The sequence below is a fragment of the Pteropus vampyrus genome, unplaced genomic scaffold, assembly GCF_000151845.1.
Source record: "Pteropus vampyrus isolate Shadow unplaced genomic scaffold, Pvam_2.0 Scaffold247, whole genome shotgun sequence".
NCBI lineage: Eukaryota > Metazoa > Chordata > Mammalia > Chiroptera > Pteropodidae > Pteropus > Pteropus vampyrus.
In genome coordinates, this window is record NW_011889028.1 from 865,995 (window position 1) to 880,013 (window position 14,019).

The following is a 14,019-nucleotide window of genomic DNA, read 5'->3' on the forward strand; positions in this document are numbered from 1 at the left end:
GTGCTTAGGACAGGTGAGAGGATGTCACTGTCAAAGGAACCGTCACTTGTGATCTTGTCATTTAGCAGATCCCACTCATTGTTGGGGGGCCTGCTGGCACTCTTAGTGGGTCAGCTGGAACAGCACTGGTTTTAGTGACCACAGGCACAAAGGCACGTGACCAGCAGTGAGAAGGACAGAGTTTTCCGTCATCAGCCCACAACTCTTTCCATCTGCTTCCAAAACCCCTGAAGAGTCTAAAACCCCATTTGCTTTTAGAAACATGGCAGCCAAACCTGACTCAGATTAGTGTGAATGTTCACGTTTTTCCCTTAAAATGGTGACGTGTTGGGTGACAGGGTGCTTCCCCAGACCCAGATGTGACATGACGTATTTAAAACTTTATCACATTTACAAAGCCACCAAAACTTTTGGGCTTTACAGAAGCTCAAAATATCTGTCATAGGGTTTCAGCTAAGGGATTGTAAAACTATGTTAATACCCAAAAGGTGTTTATTTGGACACTTCGACCCCAAACACGGGGTCATAAAGCTTGTAACCAGATGAGTTCATGTCCATTTCTTCCTGGTCTTCCTCTGCCGTGTGCACGAAAGCGTCAAATATGTGGAGGCAGCCGCGAGAGAGCGTGCTGCTGGCCACACCCCGGAGCACACACGCCTCTAAGTACAGGTTTTGAGTGACCGATGGTAGCTCGACAGGTTTAGCACTGCCCCCCACAGTGCAGGGAGGGCCCTTCACAAGGAACTTTTGAGGCGTGAGTCACATCAAGCTTCCGATTCCCGCGCTGCGTCCCACTGATACGCGGGAAGGGGCGTAGCCTCAGGAGAGGCGCCTCTTGTCCCGGCTTTTCCTCAGCTGTTCAGGGACCAGGGGCTGGTGTCCGTGGTGACCCTTTGCTAGCAGTGTGGCACCGTTGAGTTTATTCCTTCCAGAGGGTTTCTGCTGTGCCACTGAGGGTTTGAGCTGGCTCATGGCCACCTGGTGCTTAAACGCGATTAAATTTTTGCTCTCCACCAGCTGATTGTCCCACAGTCCTAGGTTTGTCAGGTAGTGATTGTACCCGTAAAGGTACAGGCGGAGCAAAACAGGACTCAGGCATTCGGGCCAGTCAGGAGCTGCTTCAGGGGCCGCGGGTCTAGTGAGAACCCATGAGCTGCCTGCAGGGGGAGGGAGGAATGGGTTTTAACATCAGCCTGCAGCATGATCGGCGTTTCTCTGGGAATGTGGTCCCTCCGGCTTTCTCGTTAGCCAGGGTTGAGGGCGGGGCCGGTCTCCGTCCATTGAAGAAACGCCCCTCTAGACAGTCAGGCGCCCACCAGCATCATTAGAGGCTCCTTCGGGACTTTAAGTTGACAGAAGTGGCTGTCGTCTGTACCTGTGTGAGCAGCACCCTTCGTGGCGGTCTTAGCTTGATGTTCGATTCTCTCGGTGGCGATGTAGGGGACGGGGTGGTAGAGCTGATTCGCATCAGCCGGGACACCGTTTCCTCTAGACCTTTGGCATCGAATGTGGTAGCCACATGTGGCTGGTTAAAATTCAGTAAAATGAAGGTCTCAGTCCTCGGTCACACTAGCCCCCTTTCCAGTGCTTAACTGCCATGTGTGGCTCACGGCTGCTGTCTCGGGTGGCACGCCCACCGTCACAGACACGTCCGCGGGGCAGCGCTGCTCTGGCATAGAAGGACCCGTCCATCACCTGTAGATAGGAAAAGTTTTTGACCCCGAAAATCGAGGCTTTCTTCGTCCTGGTAGTAACGTGATGAAAATGCAGGCCTCTGTTTCATTTACTGATCCCTTCCGACTTGTGTTACAGCAACACAGGAAAGTGCTGGATAAAGGGAAACCGGAAGACGTGATGCCCTCTGTGAAGGGGGCCCAGGTGAGCCACCGCGCGCGTCCCGCGAGAGTTGCCGAGGTCCCTGTGCTCCCGTCCTCGCAGCCTGTGTCCGGTCCTTGTCCTTTTCCTGTGCCACCTCGTTTCTGTTCCCTCCATCCCGTAACACACTCCTGTGCCTCCAGGAGCGCCTGCCAACAGTGCCCCTGTCCGGCATGTACAATAAGTCCGGAGGAAAAGTGAGGCTCACCTTCAAGCTCGAGCAAGACCAGCTGTGGATCGGCACTAAAGGTACGCGGCCCCGCTTCTCGTGGCGCCCGGTCTCGGGCGCGACTCTGTTCCTTGTCTTGGGACATCTCCACTCTGCTCTGTCTGCACCCGGCCTCTGATTCTGCTCTAGGTGCTCGCCTCCTGTGCGGACCCTCTCCCTCATCTTTCCCCGTCTGTGTCAGGGCCATCCGTCACAGACTGGCACCCGAAACCAGAGATCCCAGATGTGTGGTCTGGGGGGCAGGTCGGGTCCACAGGTAGAGGATTCTGTGGCTTTATAGTCTATAAAAATCGGGAGATTTTACTTGATCTGATGTTTTTGGCTTCTCTTGAAAAAAAATCAAAAGTCATAGCCGTCTTGGACCTGCATCCCTAGTACTGGTGTCAGCTGCTGCTGCGTCGCACTTTCAAATGGGCCAGGCTAGTTCCTGCTGTCCCATTCATCTAGCACATAGCCAGGGTCCTTCGGGTGGCACCTGCCTGGCCACTGTAGGTCAGTTTGCCCCGTGCTCTTTTCCGGTACTGGGGCCCTGCCCTCCGCGCATGTGCACAGCGGGTCCAGCTCGCTGTTCACGGGAAGCGTGTCCTCTCTCACCCTTCCCCAGGTGGTTCAGAGTTCTGTCCGTCACACTCTGGAACTGCCTGTGTTTCTTCACCATTCTGTTCTGCCACTTATGACTCCTGGCGCCTCTGTCCATGGCCACGCCACCCAGAACACGCCCGATCCTATCTGATCTCGGAAGCTAAGCAGGGTCGGGCCTGGTCGGTCCTTGGATGGGAGACCACCTAGGAAGACCAGGTGCTGTAGGCGTAAAAAGTAAAAAATAAGGGATAGTAAGCTGACAAGGTCCTTGCAATCTGTGAGGTCCCCTAAGGGTTGTCTCGCCTAAAAAAGAAAAACCAGTCCTGGTGTCCTTGTGCTCGTCCGTGGCGGAAGCCACCGGCCCCCTGCCCCGTCCCACTCCGCTTTCATCCGGTTTTCTCACTGACCGCCGTGCTCGGGAACCTTCGGTGCTCAGGCCAGGTCCCGGTGCTGCTCCGCGGGCTCCGGTGTCGTCGGTGGCCCGTTGGACTCGCCCCAGCTCCCGGCAGCACTGGCCCTGTCGCCCACGCGTCACGGCTGCATCGCCGCCCGGACGCCGTGCGTCTTTGCTCACGTGCGCTGCCTCCTCCCCACTCCGCTCCTGCGGCCCACGCGCTCGTTCCCCTCTGAAGCCTTCCCTGACTTGTCCCTGCTTCTGTCGAGGGAGTGCCTGTGTATGCCCTGGAGCACTCGTCACTCTCTGAGTTGTCTGTCCCCGTGAGATTCCTGGAGGGGACCAGGCATGCCCGACTCACCTGCTTCTGGCCAGCACTGCGGGTGTTCGGCGTGTGAGCTGAACGCTAAAGAGAAGTTCAGGGGACCCTGGCCTCGGGGGTCAGCTGGTTTCAGGGCCAGGCCGTTAGTGTGATTCTGCTTCAGATGGCACCAAAGTCTTATGATAACCAGGCCGGGGTGATGGAGGGTAAGATTTTCATCATCTAAAATGTGGAAAAGTTCTCGTTTTCAATCCTACCGTGGTCCTTAAAACGAACGAAGACCGAAACGGCAGAGACGCTCGAGCTTTCTGACGGTTGCGTGACGACCTGCCACGTTCTTTGCACCACGTTGGACTCTTAACTGCGTGGGCAGTGAATTTCGCGGACTTCCAGGGCTCCCCGCTCTCCTGGGGCCGCCGGCCCGTGTCCCAGGTCGCTGTCCTCCGCCGAGCCGCTCCGTCGTCCCCTGCCCGGTGCTCCCTCAGCTCTTCCCTTGGTGTCGGCAGGTGGTTGGGCTTAGTCCCATCGCGGCCTCACTGAGGCCCTGCCTCTCCAGAGACTGTCGCTTCGGCAGCCCAGTGGAAGGCAGTGGCCGAGGCTGACAGAGACACCGATGGCCTGGTGGGTAGGTGCAGCCGGGCGGTCTCGAGAACCAAGTCTGAGGCCCGTTGGTTCCTCAGAAGTCTTTTTGTTAGGGACCAGTGTAGGGGACACGCCATGACTACAGGGTAAACGAGAACCTCCTGCCCCGGCTGGAGGAGGGTTCTAGAAGAATCCTAGTGTGTTGGGTGTCACCGTGAGACCCTCTCACTGACCAGCATGGGCGTGAAGTACCCACGTCTCAGGGCTGGCCTTACCCCACCCAGAGCCCCGCTCCACGTGCCTTGGGCACCCCCTCGCCTGCCTGGGGGGCCTGTCACCCGGCTGTCGGAGGACAGCTTGTTCTCATCCTCCTGCCGGCGAGACGCCATGTGGAGTGGCTACCCCACCAACAGGCTGGCCTGCTCTTCCAAGGTGCTTTACTGAGTGACGCCGGGGGCTCCTGCTTGGCGTAAACTCTGTGGCACCTTGTGTGGGCAGCAGGACTTGGCCTCGGGCCCCACAGAGGACAGCTCCAGGAGGGACGCATGGCGGGGAAGTCGCATCTCCTCTGGCCCATCGTCCCTCAGCAGTGTGTGTCCGTGACTGTTAAATGCTTTGCATTTTCAGGAGAAGCCAGAAACTCATATTTTTGTGTGAAACGTCTGGATGTTTCCAGACGGCTGGTATTTTAAGATGTTTCTTCATAACAATGCTTGCTGGACAGGTCCTGCCTGCGGTCACTGGTTTACAGCCACTGAAAGTCGAAACCAGATGAGTATCTGCAGGTCCCATCCCCATTTTTGAGACTGAGGCCCACGGGACAGAAACGAAACGTCTCGAGTCACTACCTAGACTAGAACCCTGGTCTCTGAATTCCTGGTCTGTTTTATCAAGTTATCTGGGTTAAGATTTTGCCGTTTCCAGACTTCTCTGCAAAGTTTTTAATGTTTGTTTGTTTGAACTTGGTTTGTATTTGCTGAGAACCTCTCCTGTCCCTGAGGCATCTGGTGCTTCTAGGTGGTGGCTCCCTGCGGCATAGGTGCCCTGCTGTCTCCTGCTGTCACCCTGTCTTGCCGCCCCCATGCACTCCCAGCAGCCCCTCTCCCTCGCTGCCACCCCGCCCGCCACCTGCCACCCTTAAACTTGCAGCATGTTTTCTGGCCCCGGAAGAGCTTACAAACGCTTCATGAGAACTTAGAGTGTGTGGAGGGGTGGGGGCCGGGGAGGGAGGGGCGCGTGCACAAGATCGGGAGAGGCCAGTTGCAGACCCCCTGGGGCACGCTGCTGCCTCTTTGTTCCTCGTCCCCCTCACTGTCCCAGGCACCAGGGACCTTCGCCAGTGCTGGCTTGGGCAGTAGGGGTGTAGTGGGGTGGCTTGGACATCTGTTAGTTGTCAGCTTCTGAAACAACCAGGAAGGAGACAGCTCTGTTCTCAGACCTTTACTGCGCCATTGCCACGTCCCATCCCCATGAGGGCTCGGGGGACCACTGGGTCCACGGGGACAGCAGGCGGGCTTTGAATAACGAGTGTCATCCCTCTCGACTTAGAGCGGACGGAGAAGCTGCCCATGGGCTCCATCAAGAACGTGGTCAGCGAGCCCATCGAGGGACACGAGGACTACCACATGATGGTGAGTGCCGAGCAGGGGGCTCGCGGTGCCGAGGCACGGGCTGGACACCCTCGTGTCCTCGTCCACGCAGAACGTGGTCGGGGGGCGAGCCCCGGTCTGTCGAGCCCGCCTTCCCGCAGCTTAAGGGCTGTCAGACCTCCGCCTCCCTCCCCTTTGTAACGTCCTGTTCTTAGACCAGGAAAATAAATGTGAAGAGGAGGAACGGCTTGTGGGTTTCTTTTTAACTTCTGTCTCGCGTAGAGCAGCTCCCACGAGCCCGGGCGTGTGGGGCGCCAGGCGCTGCCCCTGAGTCCCTGTCGCCCTCCCCGGCCGCACCGTCACGTGGCCAGGACCCCACGGGGTCTGTCTCGGAGCTCGTGTCCCGAGGCGGAAGGCAGGAGGCAGTGCCCAGGCCACAGAGCGAGGGCGCCTCAGTGACATGGGCAGCTCGGGCCCGCCCTCCCGCCTCCCAGGGCACTTTAAAAATGAAGTTTAGGCGCCCACACCCCGAAGTCGCTGTGACAGGGCGAGGCGCCCGTCTGCCGTTCTCCGTCTGAGGGGCAGCTCTCCAGCGTCCAGCCAGCAGGGCTGCAGCTGCGTCAGCACGGTCCTTGTCCCCGGGGGCCGGGGTTGCCAAGTCCGTGGCAGAGGCGGTGCGGGGGCCTGGCGTTAGGGCAGTCCTCCCGGACGCGTGGCGGATCCCCAAGCTCCGGGGAAGCTGTCCCGCCCCCCGGCCTGTCGGTGTCTCCCGCTCAGGGGGGGGCACTGGAGCACGGCCTGGTCGGCACGCAGAGCTGGGCGAGCCCCTGGGAGTGGGGTCGACAGGTTTCGGGCCCTCCAGCGGCCCTGCCACCTCGTCTCTGTCTCAAGGACGCAGGTGGATAGCTTTGGCTGCTCAGCTGTTTTGTTTTTGCTTTTAAGAGTTAGGCATTAATCTTTTCGGCCGGGGCCCATCACTGCCCTTCGAAACACTCGTCCTCCGGGTCCAGCCCTCTGGGGTTTGCAGCCCTGGTTTTCAGGCAGCCAGGCCCGTGCCCACACAGCTGGGGGCCACTTGGAGCCCTGGTGAGGGGCCGGTGCGGCGGGGGCTCGCCGCGGGTCCAGTTCACGTGCTCGTTTCTTTCCTGAGTCACTGGCAGCGGGCGGCTCTGCTCGCCCCTCTTCTCCGAATGCCATTCAGCACCTTCGCCGCGTCTGGGGACAGAGGAGCTCTCTGCCCTCTCCAGACGCCAGCCCACCAGCTGGACTGGTGTGCCAGAGTCACCCTGGGGGTGGCCACGCTCTGTCGTTTTCAGAGAAGTCTTGAAGAAGACAGGAAAGAACAGAGACGCCTGGCAAACCCACATGTTCATCACCGAGAAATGACCCTTGCAAATATTTTGTAACTTGTTTTAAATCTTTCAGTAAAGGAAAATTTTCCAACGCTGAATACGTCCCCATTGCCTCCCCCTCCTCCACCGCCAGCACCCTGACTTGTCACGCGGGCCTTCCCGTCTCTGCTTTGGTGGTCACGCACACCCCGCCCCCGATTCAGTCTTGGTGCGTGTTTTGTCAGTTTCCTAAGTGGTGTCATGGTTTGTATCCTCCACGTCTTGCCTTTTTTTTTTGGTTTGTCTGTAATTACCATAGATCCAGTTCACGCCTTTTAAAAGTGACCCAGAATTCCCACGAATTGGCCGTGTCGCTTTTAATTTTGCGTTTGCTCGCTGGTGGGCATGACGGCTGTTTCCAGGTTTTCACCATTCCCGACGGTTTCACCCGCTTCCTTGGGCGTGTGTGACCATCATCTAGGGCAGCGGTTCCCGAACTGGTGTCCGGGTCAGCGGCATTAGAGCCCCCGGGACCTCGGTAGGGGCGCAGACCCTCAGGCCCCAGCCCAGAAGCTCAGGGTGGAGCCAGCCGTCCGCCCCGACGCCCCCGGTTCGGGAGCTGTTGCGCTAGGGTTGGCCGCACGTCCCGGCCCCTTCTCGTGGTTCTGCTGTCACTGACGAGAATGCCCCCCACGTGTCTCAGCCTCCCCCGTGTGTGTTGTCTGCCACCCAGTCTCCCAGCCTCTGAAGTGTCGCTTGGTTTTCCTCTTTCCCTTCCAGGCGTTTCAGTTGGGTCCCACGGAAGCCTCTTACTACTGGGTGTACTGGGTTCCAACTCAATATGTGGACGCAATCAAAGACACTGTGCTGGGGAAGTGGCAGTATTTTTGAAAGCACTTTCACCTCTGGCCCAGGAGACTGACCCAAAGGGAAGGACATTGCCGGGAGAGGCCTGCAGCATCCCTGGATTTCAGAGTTCTGGAACTTTGTTCAAAAAAACAGTCTATATCCAATCTAAGGTGATGTGGTGACTGAAGCCAGAGGTGATGTACTTTCACCGTTAGCTTAATTTTAACTTAAACCACCGGTTCCCTTTCTTGCAGTCAGCTTCATATCATTTTTAAGTCAGTACGGGGGGAATCAATAAATCTGAATTCCGAACGTGTGTGGAATACTCTTAACGTGTGTCCGAGAGTAGGCCTGCCAGTATGTTTAGAAAGGAATGATCAAAAGCTTTCTGGGTTTTTTTTTTTAAGTGATTTCAACTGAAATATTTTCATAAATCTTTGGTTGCAAACATCTGGACTGTGTTGTGATGAATTGGGGCGTTTTTCCTATAAAATTGTATGCAAAATGGGGGGGGGTTAGGAAGCCATGTTTTTCTGTCCATCGATTCCAGTTTCTTTCCCTTCTTTATTTTCTCACTTCCTCGATTTGAACTTTTGTTTTGAAAACCCAAAGATGTCGGTTCCTCTTTTTGTACCTCATCGTTGCTGCCTCTCCCGGCCTCCCGCCGGCCACGCTGCTGCTGGCGAACGCGTGGTGGGGAGGAGGCGTGCCGCGTCTCGGTCGGGGAGCTGTCACGCTTGCCGGGGTGTCTGTCGAGCAGCAGCCTGCCTCGCAGTGACTCCTGTCTAAACGCCCCACCCTTTGGGCACGACCTCGGGAGCGCGGCTGCTGCGGGCTGTGTGTCCGCAGCCTCTGCCGTTGGCCTTGACGCCCAGACTGGCTCGGGGCTGCTGGGGCCGTGCTGGTCTAGGGCAGTGACCGGCCAGCAGGGGCCTCTCGGGTGGGGTGGGGTCAGGGGGAGGACGGCTTACACCGCCATAGAGCCGCAGCCCAGACCCTTTAACTTTGCAAGTGTCAAGAAATTCGTACGCCGTCCAGTGAGTGTTTCGATTACGCTTCTCCGTGTGGTCCCTCTGCTCGTGCGTCGTGTTCAAGTGTCCTTCGTCCCAGCTTCAGAGGTGCTGCCTTTCTCCCAAGGGGACACATCACCGCGCGGGCGGCCCGAGGCAGCTAAGCGTGGCGATGGCGGAAACGCCTTGTGACCAGCGCACCTGCCCTGGGCTTGGCGCCCCTGCTCGCACACGCTCGTGAGCTCCCTGTCCCCTCGCAGCGGGGTCGCCTCTGCCACGAACGAGCGTCCCTTGGTGAGCGGCCCCCTTGTGCAGTTGGCTGTTTCTCCGCGGCCGTGTTTGCGGCCTCCCTCTCTGGTGGCAGGCCCGCGTGGTGAGCTTGGCGAGAGGTTTCCAGCCTGCGTCCCGGTTTCTAGGTGTTCCCTTCGTTCTGTGACACGTTTGAGCATGCGTTCGCCTCAGGTGACTGTCCCCGTGAGCCAGTTCGTGATGACAGTGACAGTGTGCCCTCCCCTCCGAGCTGCCCTTCAGGAGTTCAGCCGTGCAGACAGGCTCATGCTTCCGGTGTAGTCAGTGCCAGCTGATGCGGCCCGCGGGGACATCTGGTCCAGCCATTGGGGCAGAAGCACATCTGTGGGGCGCAGCCCCCTGGAAGCTGTGAGAAAGCAGCGGCCGCCGGCCTGCAGCTCTGTGGAGGGGGCTGGTCTCCTGCCCGGCCAGGCCTGAAGGGAGACGGCCACGTGGCCAGCATGGCGTTCTCTTAGCTCGGCCAGCGTCATTGTCCTGGATACTTGTCCTGGCGATGCTGCTCGCTGAGGCCCTTCCCGCCCTGTCTGTGTGGCTGCCCGCGCCCTGTGACGTCCCTTCTCCCAGTGACTGTGTGTGTCCTATCGTCTCCCCGCTCCCCAGGGGCCAAACCGCTTCTCACTCAGGCTGGTGCCATTTCGAGACAGGACCAAAGCCTGTGTGAGCTTTTTTTTTTTTTTTTAAGTAAAATGGTGCTTCTTTCCTTACTTCGAGATGCTACGTATAAAGAGCAGTATAAGGGACACCTCTCCGGACAGAGCTGCCCGAGCCCCGTTGCCCAGGGCACCCCAGTCCGTGGGACCACCCTGAGTGCTGGCTCCTGACCCAGGCTGCGTGGGGACCTGGCAAGAGGCCCTCGGAGGACAGAGGCGGGTGGCCTCTGATGTAGACCGTGTCTGGGTCCCAGCGGTGTTAGCTCTTGTCACCCGGTCCTGCGTGCGGTCTCTTCCGGAACATACCAGGTCTGTTGCAGGTTGGAGTGCGTGCGCCCTGTTGTGGTGGCATCCTGGGACTGTCTCTCAGCATGGTTCCTGGGCAGCCTTCAGCATCAGGGCTGGTTCTTGCTCAGGGCCCGGGGTGGCCCTGGGCGGAGGCCCCGCGGTAGGCAGAGGAGCTGGCAGGGCCGCAGGGCACGCGGCGGGGAGGATGCTCGGGCCGGGTCTCTGCTCATGGGCCTCACGCCCCTGCCAGAGGCCACATGGCGGAGAAGTCCGCCCGCGGCCATTCCCGCTGTCATGTCAGCCTGACAGCGAGCGAGGAGTGGCATTGGGCCTGTGGGTGGCGGCCGCTTGAGGAGGGTCAGCCGGGCGCAGGCGCACTCTGCTCTCCCCAGCTGCTTGTCCTTATGAGGGCCAGAGCGCAGCCTCGGGGCTGAGAAGCCGCCTCGTTTCCGCGTGGGGGGGCCCATGCCCCCCACTGCAGTGTCCGGCCCCCTTTCTTTGTAGGGGCAGAGGCGGGAAGGGACGGCCGCAGTGGGCCTCTAGTTTGCCAGGGGCGGCCTGTTTCCCCTCCCCCCGTCTGCCGAGGGACGCCTTCTCTCGCCCCTCGCCTCTGTTCCTGCCTGTTGTCTGGGGAAAGAATGGTCCCTCTGTCTTAAGGGTTCGTGACAGTCACCCTCAGCTAGGACTGGTGCCTGTCTCCTTAGCGGGGCCTGGTGGCCTTTCTGAAGGCACAGGTGGCCGGGCACCTCCTGGAAGTGCAGATGTCCGGCCCATGCACCTGCCAGGCTGCTCAGAGCCTGTATGTATCCCTTAGAGCTCTGCAGAGCTAGCCTGAGCCACCGCCACCGTGCATGAAGGCCCGTGTCCCCTTGGGCCGCGCTCTGTCCGGGTGCGTGTGGAAGCAGATGCCGTTGGGGAGGCGAACACGTGCAGTCCGTTTGATCTGTGCTGCTGGACTGTTTCGAAGTGTGACCTTGACCAGCTGTCTTATTGTTTGTCCTGTAAGATTAGTCTGTCAATTAAAGTTTGATAATGAATTGTGTCTCCTTTTCCTTCTGTTTCTTCTTGCGCCTGATTTGGGCTGGGGATGGACCGATACTGACCGGAGCCATTTTTCTGCCAGCTGAGGTCCCTCAGCATGGTTCCTGTGCAGCCATTTTGCTGTCCTGTTTACTTGGCTTTGAGTGTATCCCGCGAAAAACACTTGGTTCAGGGGTTTGGGTTCCTCCCTCAGTCATGGCCCAGGCCCCGCTCCTGTCAGGATGGCCCTCCTCCACCTGCTCTGGCCTCCCATCCTCGTGCCTCGTGTGACGACACCCAGCCATTTAGCTTCAGAGGACACGTTCGCTCACACGCTGCACTGGAGCTCAAGCTCTAAGCCACGAGCCACAGAGACCCCGGAGGGAGGGGAGACCCAGTGCCAGGTGGAAAGAGCAGAGCCCTGGGCACGGAGACGTGCTTGTAGCTTGTCACTTCCAGTTGGGCCCAGCGCCACTCCCGCGGGCCCTGGTCCCCTGTGCATGGCGAGCCTTCCTGCAGGGTCTGGGTTGCCCACCCCTTCCTGCCCTTCTGGAGCCTCCTGACCCTACGGCTGGGCTCCCAGCTCAAGGGTCTGACTGACACGGAGAGGGTTGGGGTGGGGGACGGGCGACGGCCACACCTGCAGTATACAGGGCGTGTCTGGCTGTGGTCCCAGCTGTCAGCGGCTGCTCCAGGCGCCTTTGCCCCTCAGCGCATAGGGCGGACAATGACATGTGACATAACCCTCAGCCTGAAGGTCTTAGCAGAACTTCTGGGGCGGGGGCCGGCGATTTTCTGCTGTGGGTAATAGCCCTTTCCGCAGTAGGGACCCCGTGACCCAGTCATCAGAGCAAGAAGCAACGAATTCTGCTTTTGCCGGAGGCAGTGTGTCCAGCCCATTGCGTGGGGACAGGAGAGGCCTCCCACCCAGGACCCCTGAGCCACCTCCACCGGGCGCTTCCAGCTGGGACTAACCCTAGCTCTCCCTGCTTTGTCGTGGCTGTGTGTGTTCTGGGCCTTGTTGGCCTCTGTTCCCGTGCTACGCCTTCCCTGCTGTTCACCCATTTTATAATTTCCAAGTTTCTGGCTCGTTTTCGCCCCTCCCCCTCGCCTCGCGAACACCTCGTCGTTTTCTCTTTTCTGTGCTGGAAAATTTTCGAACCTACAGAAAGTTGGAGCAGGCCACAGTGACCTCACCCCTCCACCTGGGCTCACTGGTCCTTACGGAGTGGCCATGTCTGCTTCCCCTTCTCTAGCTACGTGCACTGCGGTTTGCCGAAGCATCCAACAGACGTGGGGACGCCATGGCACTTCGCCTCTGGATATTGTGGCGCCCATCGTCCAAGGACACTGTCGATTCAGTACTATCTCCTGACGTACAGACCAAAATACCTCGAGAGCTTTTTCCCAGTCAATAAACCAGATGTTTTGCACCCAGTCTTGTGTTTTTCTGATGCCCCTGACCGGCTGACGGTCTTGGTTTTCCCTCTCACTGGAAGGCGTTTCCCCTTTTTCAATCTTAGTTTTCGTTATGAGCCCGATCTGTCTCTTCCCGTCTTGTCACGAGTGTTCCACATCGTGGGTTCCCCGTGCCCAGCTGCAGCTGTGGCCCTAGAAGGCAGTCCTCTCGGGGTTCACCCAGGTCAGGGCTTATTCCAGGGGCCCATGACGCAGGACTCCTGTTCTCAGTGACAAGCCAGTCCACGTAACTCGGGTGAGTCCCGTCAGCCTCGCCCAGAGCAGGTGCTCCCAGGGGTCTTCGGGCGCCTGACCCTTGGGCTGAATCCCACCTGACTGGTGACCCCAGGGAAAAGGGGTTGATTTTCTTCCCTAAGCATCCCAGGCAAGCACCTGGGGCTCTCGTTGGCTCGTCACCCTGCCCTCCACACGGACACGATACTCACGGCCACATGTGCCAGCTGACGACTTCCATCCAGTGAGGCGGGGGCTTGCAGGCGAACACCCCAGACTAGGTGACAACAGCTCTGGCAGACTGCCTAGCAGGGCTGGCCTCTTGCTACGTGGCAGGTAAATTCCACTTGGAAAGGACCGCCTGTGGGCCCCAGCCTCGGTGAGGCATGGGGACCTCCTCCGGGCGCCCTGTCCACGAGGACCTTGCTGCAAACGCCCCGCCTTCAGCCCGTGACGTCCGCGCCTTCACCGAGTCACGCACGTGCCGGGTACCGGGTCAGACTATCTGCATTATGCTATCAGCACCCTGCCACGTCCCTCGTCACCCCCACTTTACTCATCAGAGAAGTGACAGCCAGGTCAGGCCTGTCACCAATGGACGGAGGCATAAGGAGCCTGCTGGGGTGGGCGTCCTCAGCGGGACAAGCCCTTAAGACTCCCTTCAGCCCGGCTCAACGCCCCCTGCCGGCAAGTTCTCTCCCCGGACGGGGAGATGTCCTAGCCCTGTCCCCTTCTCATTGTGCCATTTTTTTCCGACTGTCCACCCAGTACCACTGCATTCCCCTGGTGGGCTCTGGCTGCAGCCTCCACCTTTATCCCCTCTGTCTGTCTGCACAGCCACTGGCAACTGAGCACAAATGCATCTGACCCTCCATCTCCCCTGCAGAAAACTCTCGCCCCCACTGCCAAAAACCAGACTGAGGTCCCAGCCACGTCTGGAACCCCAGGGCCACCCGCCCATGCCCTCCCTGCCTGGGACGCCTTTCCCATCCACCACACAGCACGGCACGTGTGTTAGACCCCGCCTCCCACAGGCCCCTGCCGCTGCCGTCAAGCAGGTCGTTTTGTGGCGGGCTCAGATGCGCCCCGGGGAGGCCTGCCACGGCGGTGCGGGGAAGGGGTGGGGCTGACGCTGCTGACGCCTGACGGGGGCACGCCCTGCCAAGCTGACCTTCCCGGAGTGTTCTGTCCTCTAAAACTATTAAATACTATTAATCTGGAAAGAACTTTAGGACAGGATTGAAAAAGTAACCCGTGTGGTGGTGTCACGAAGCATCTGAGAAGCCATAAAATGATG

General features: G+C 59.0%; 1 protein-coding gene and 1 pseudogene across 1 annotated transcript; both read left to right on the top strand.

The window, feature by feature from the left end:
* Positions 1–1,412: 1,412 nt before the first annotated feature.
* UBFD1 (ubiquitin family domain containing 1) lies at positions 1,413–8,203 on the top strand. The gene is made up of 5 exons (XM_011374433.2): positions 1,413–1,511; positions 1,813–1,878; positions 2,019–2,124; positions 5,533–5,615; positions 7,685–8,203. Exons 1-5 carry the CDS (start codon positions 1,413–1,415, stop codon positions 7,793–7,795), a joined length of 465 nt encoding a protein of 154 aa, XP_011372735.2. The 3' UTR covers positions 7,796–8,203.
* On the top strand, positions 2,796–2,914 carry LOC111729108 (annotated as a pseudogene).
* Positions 8,204–14,019: the final 5,816 nt, after the last annotated feature.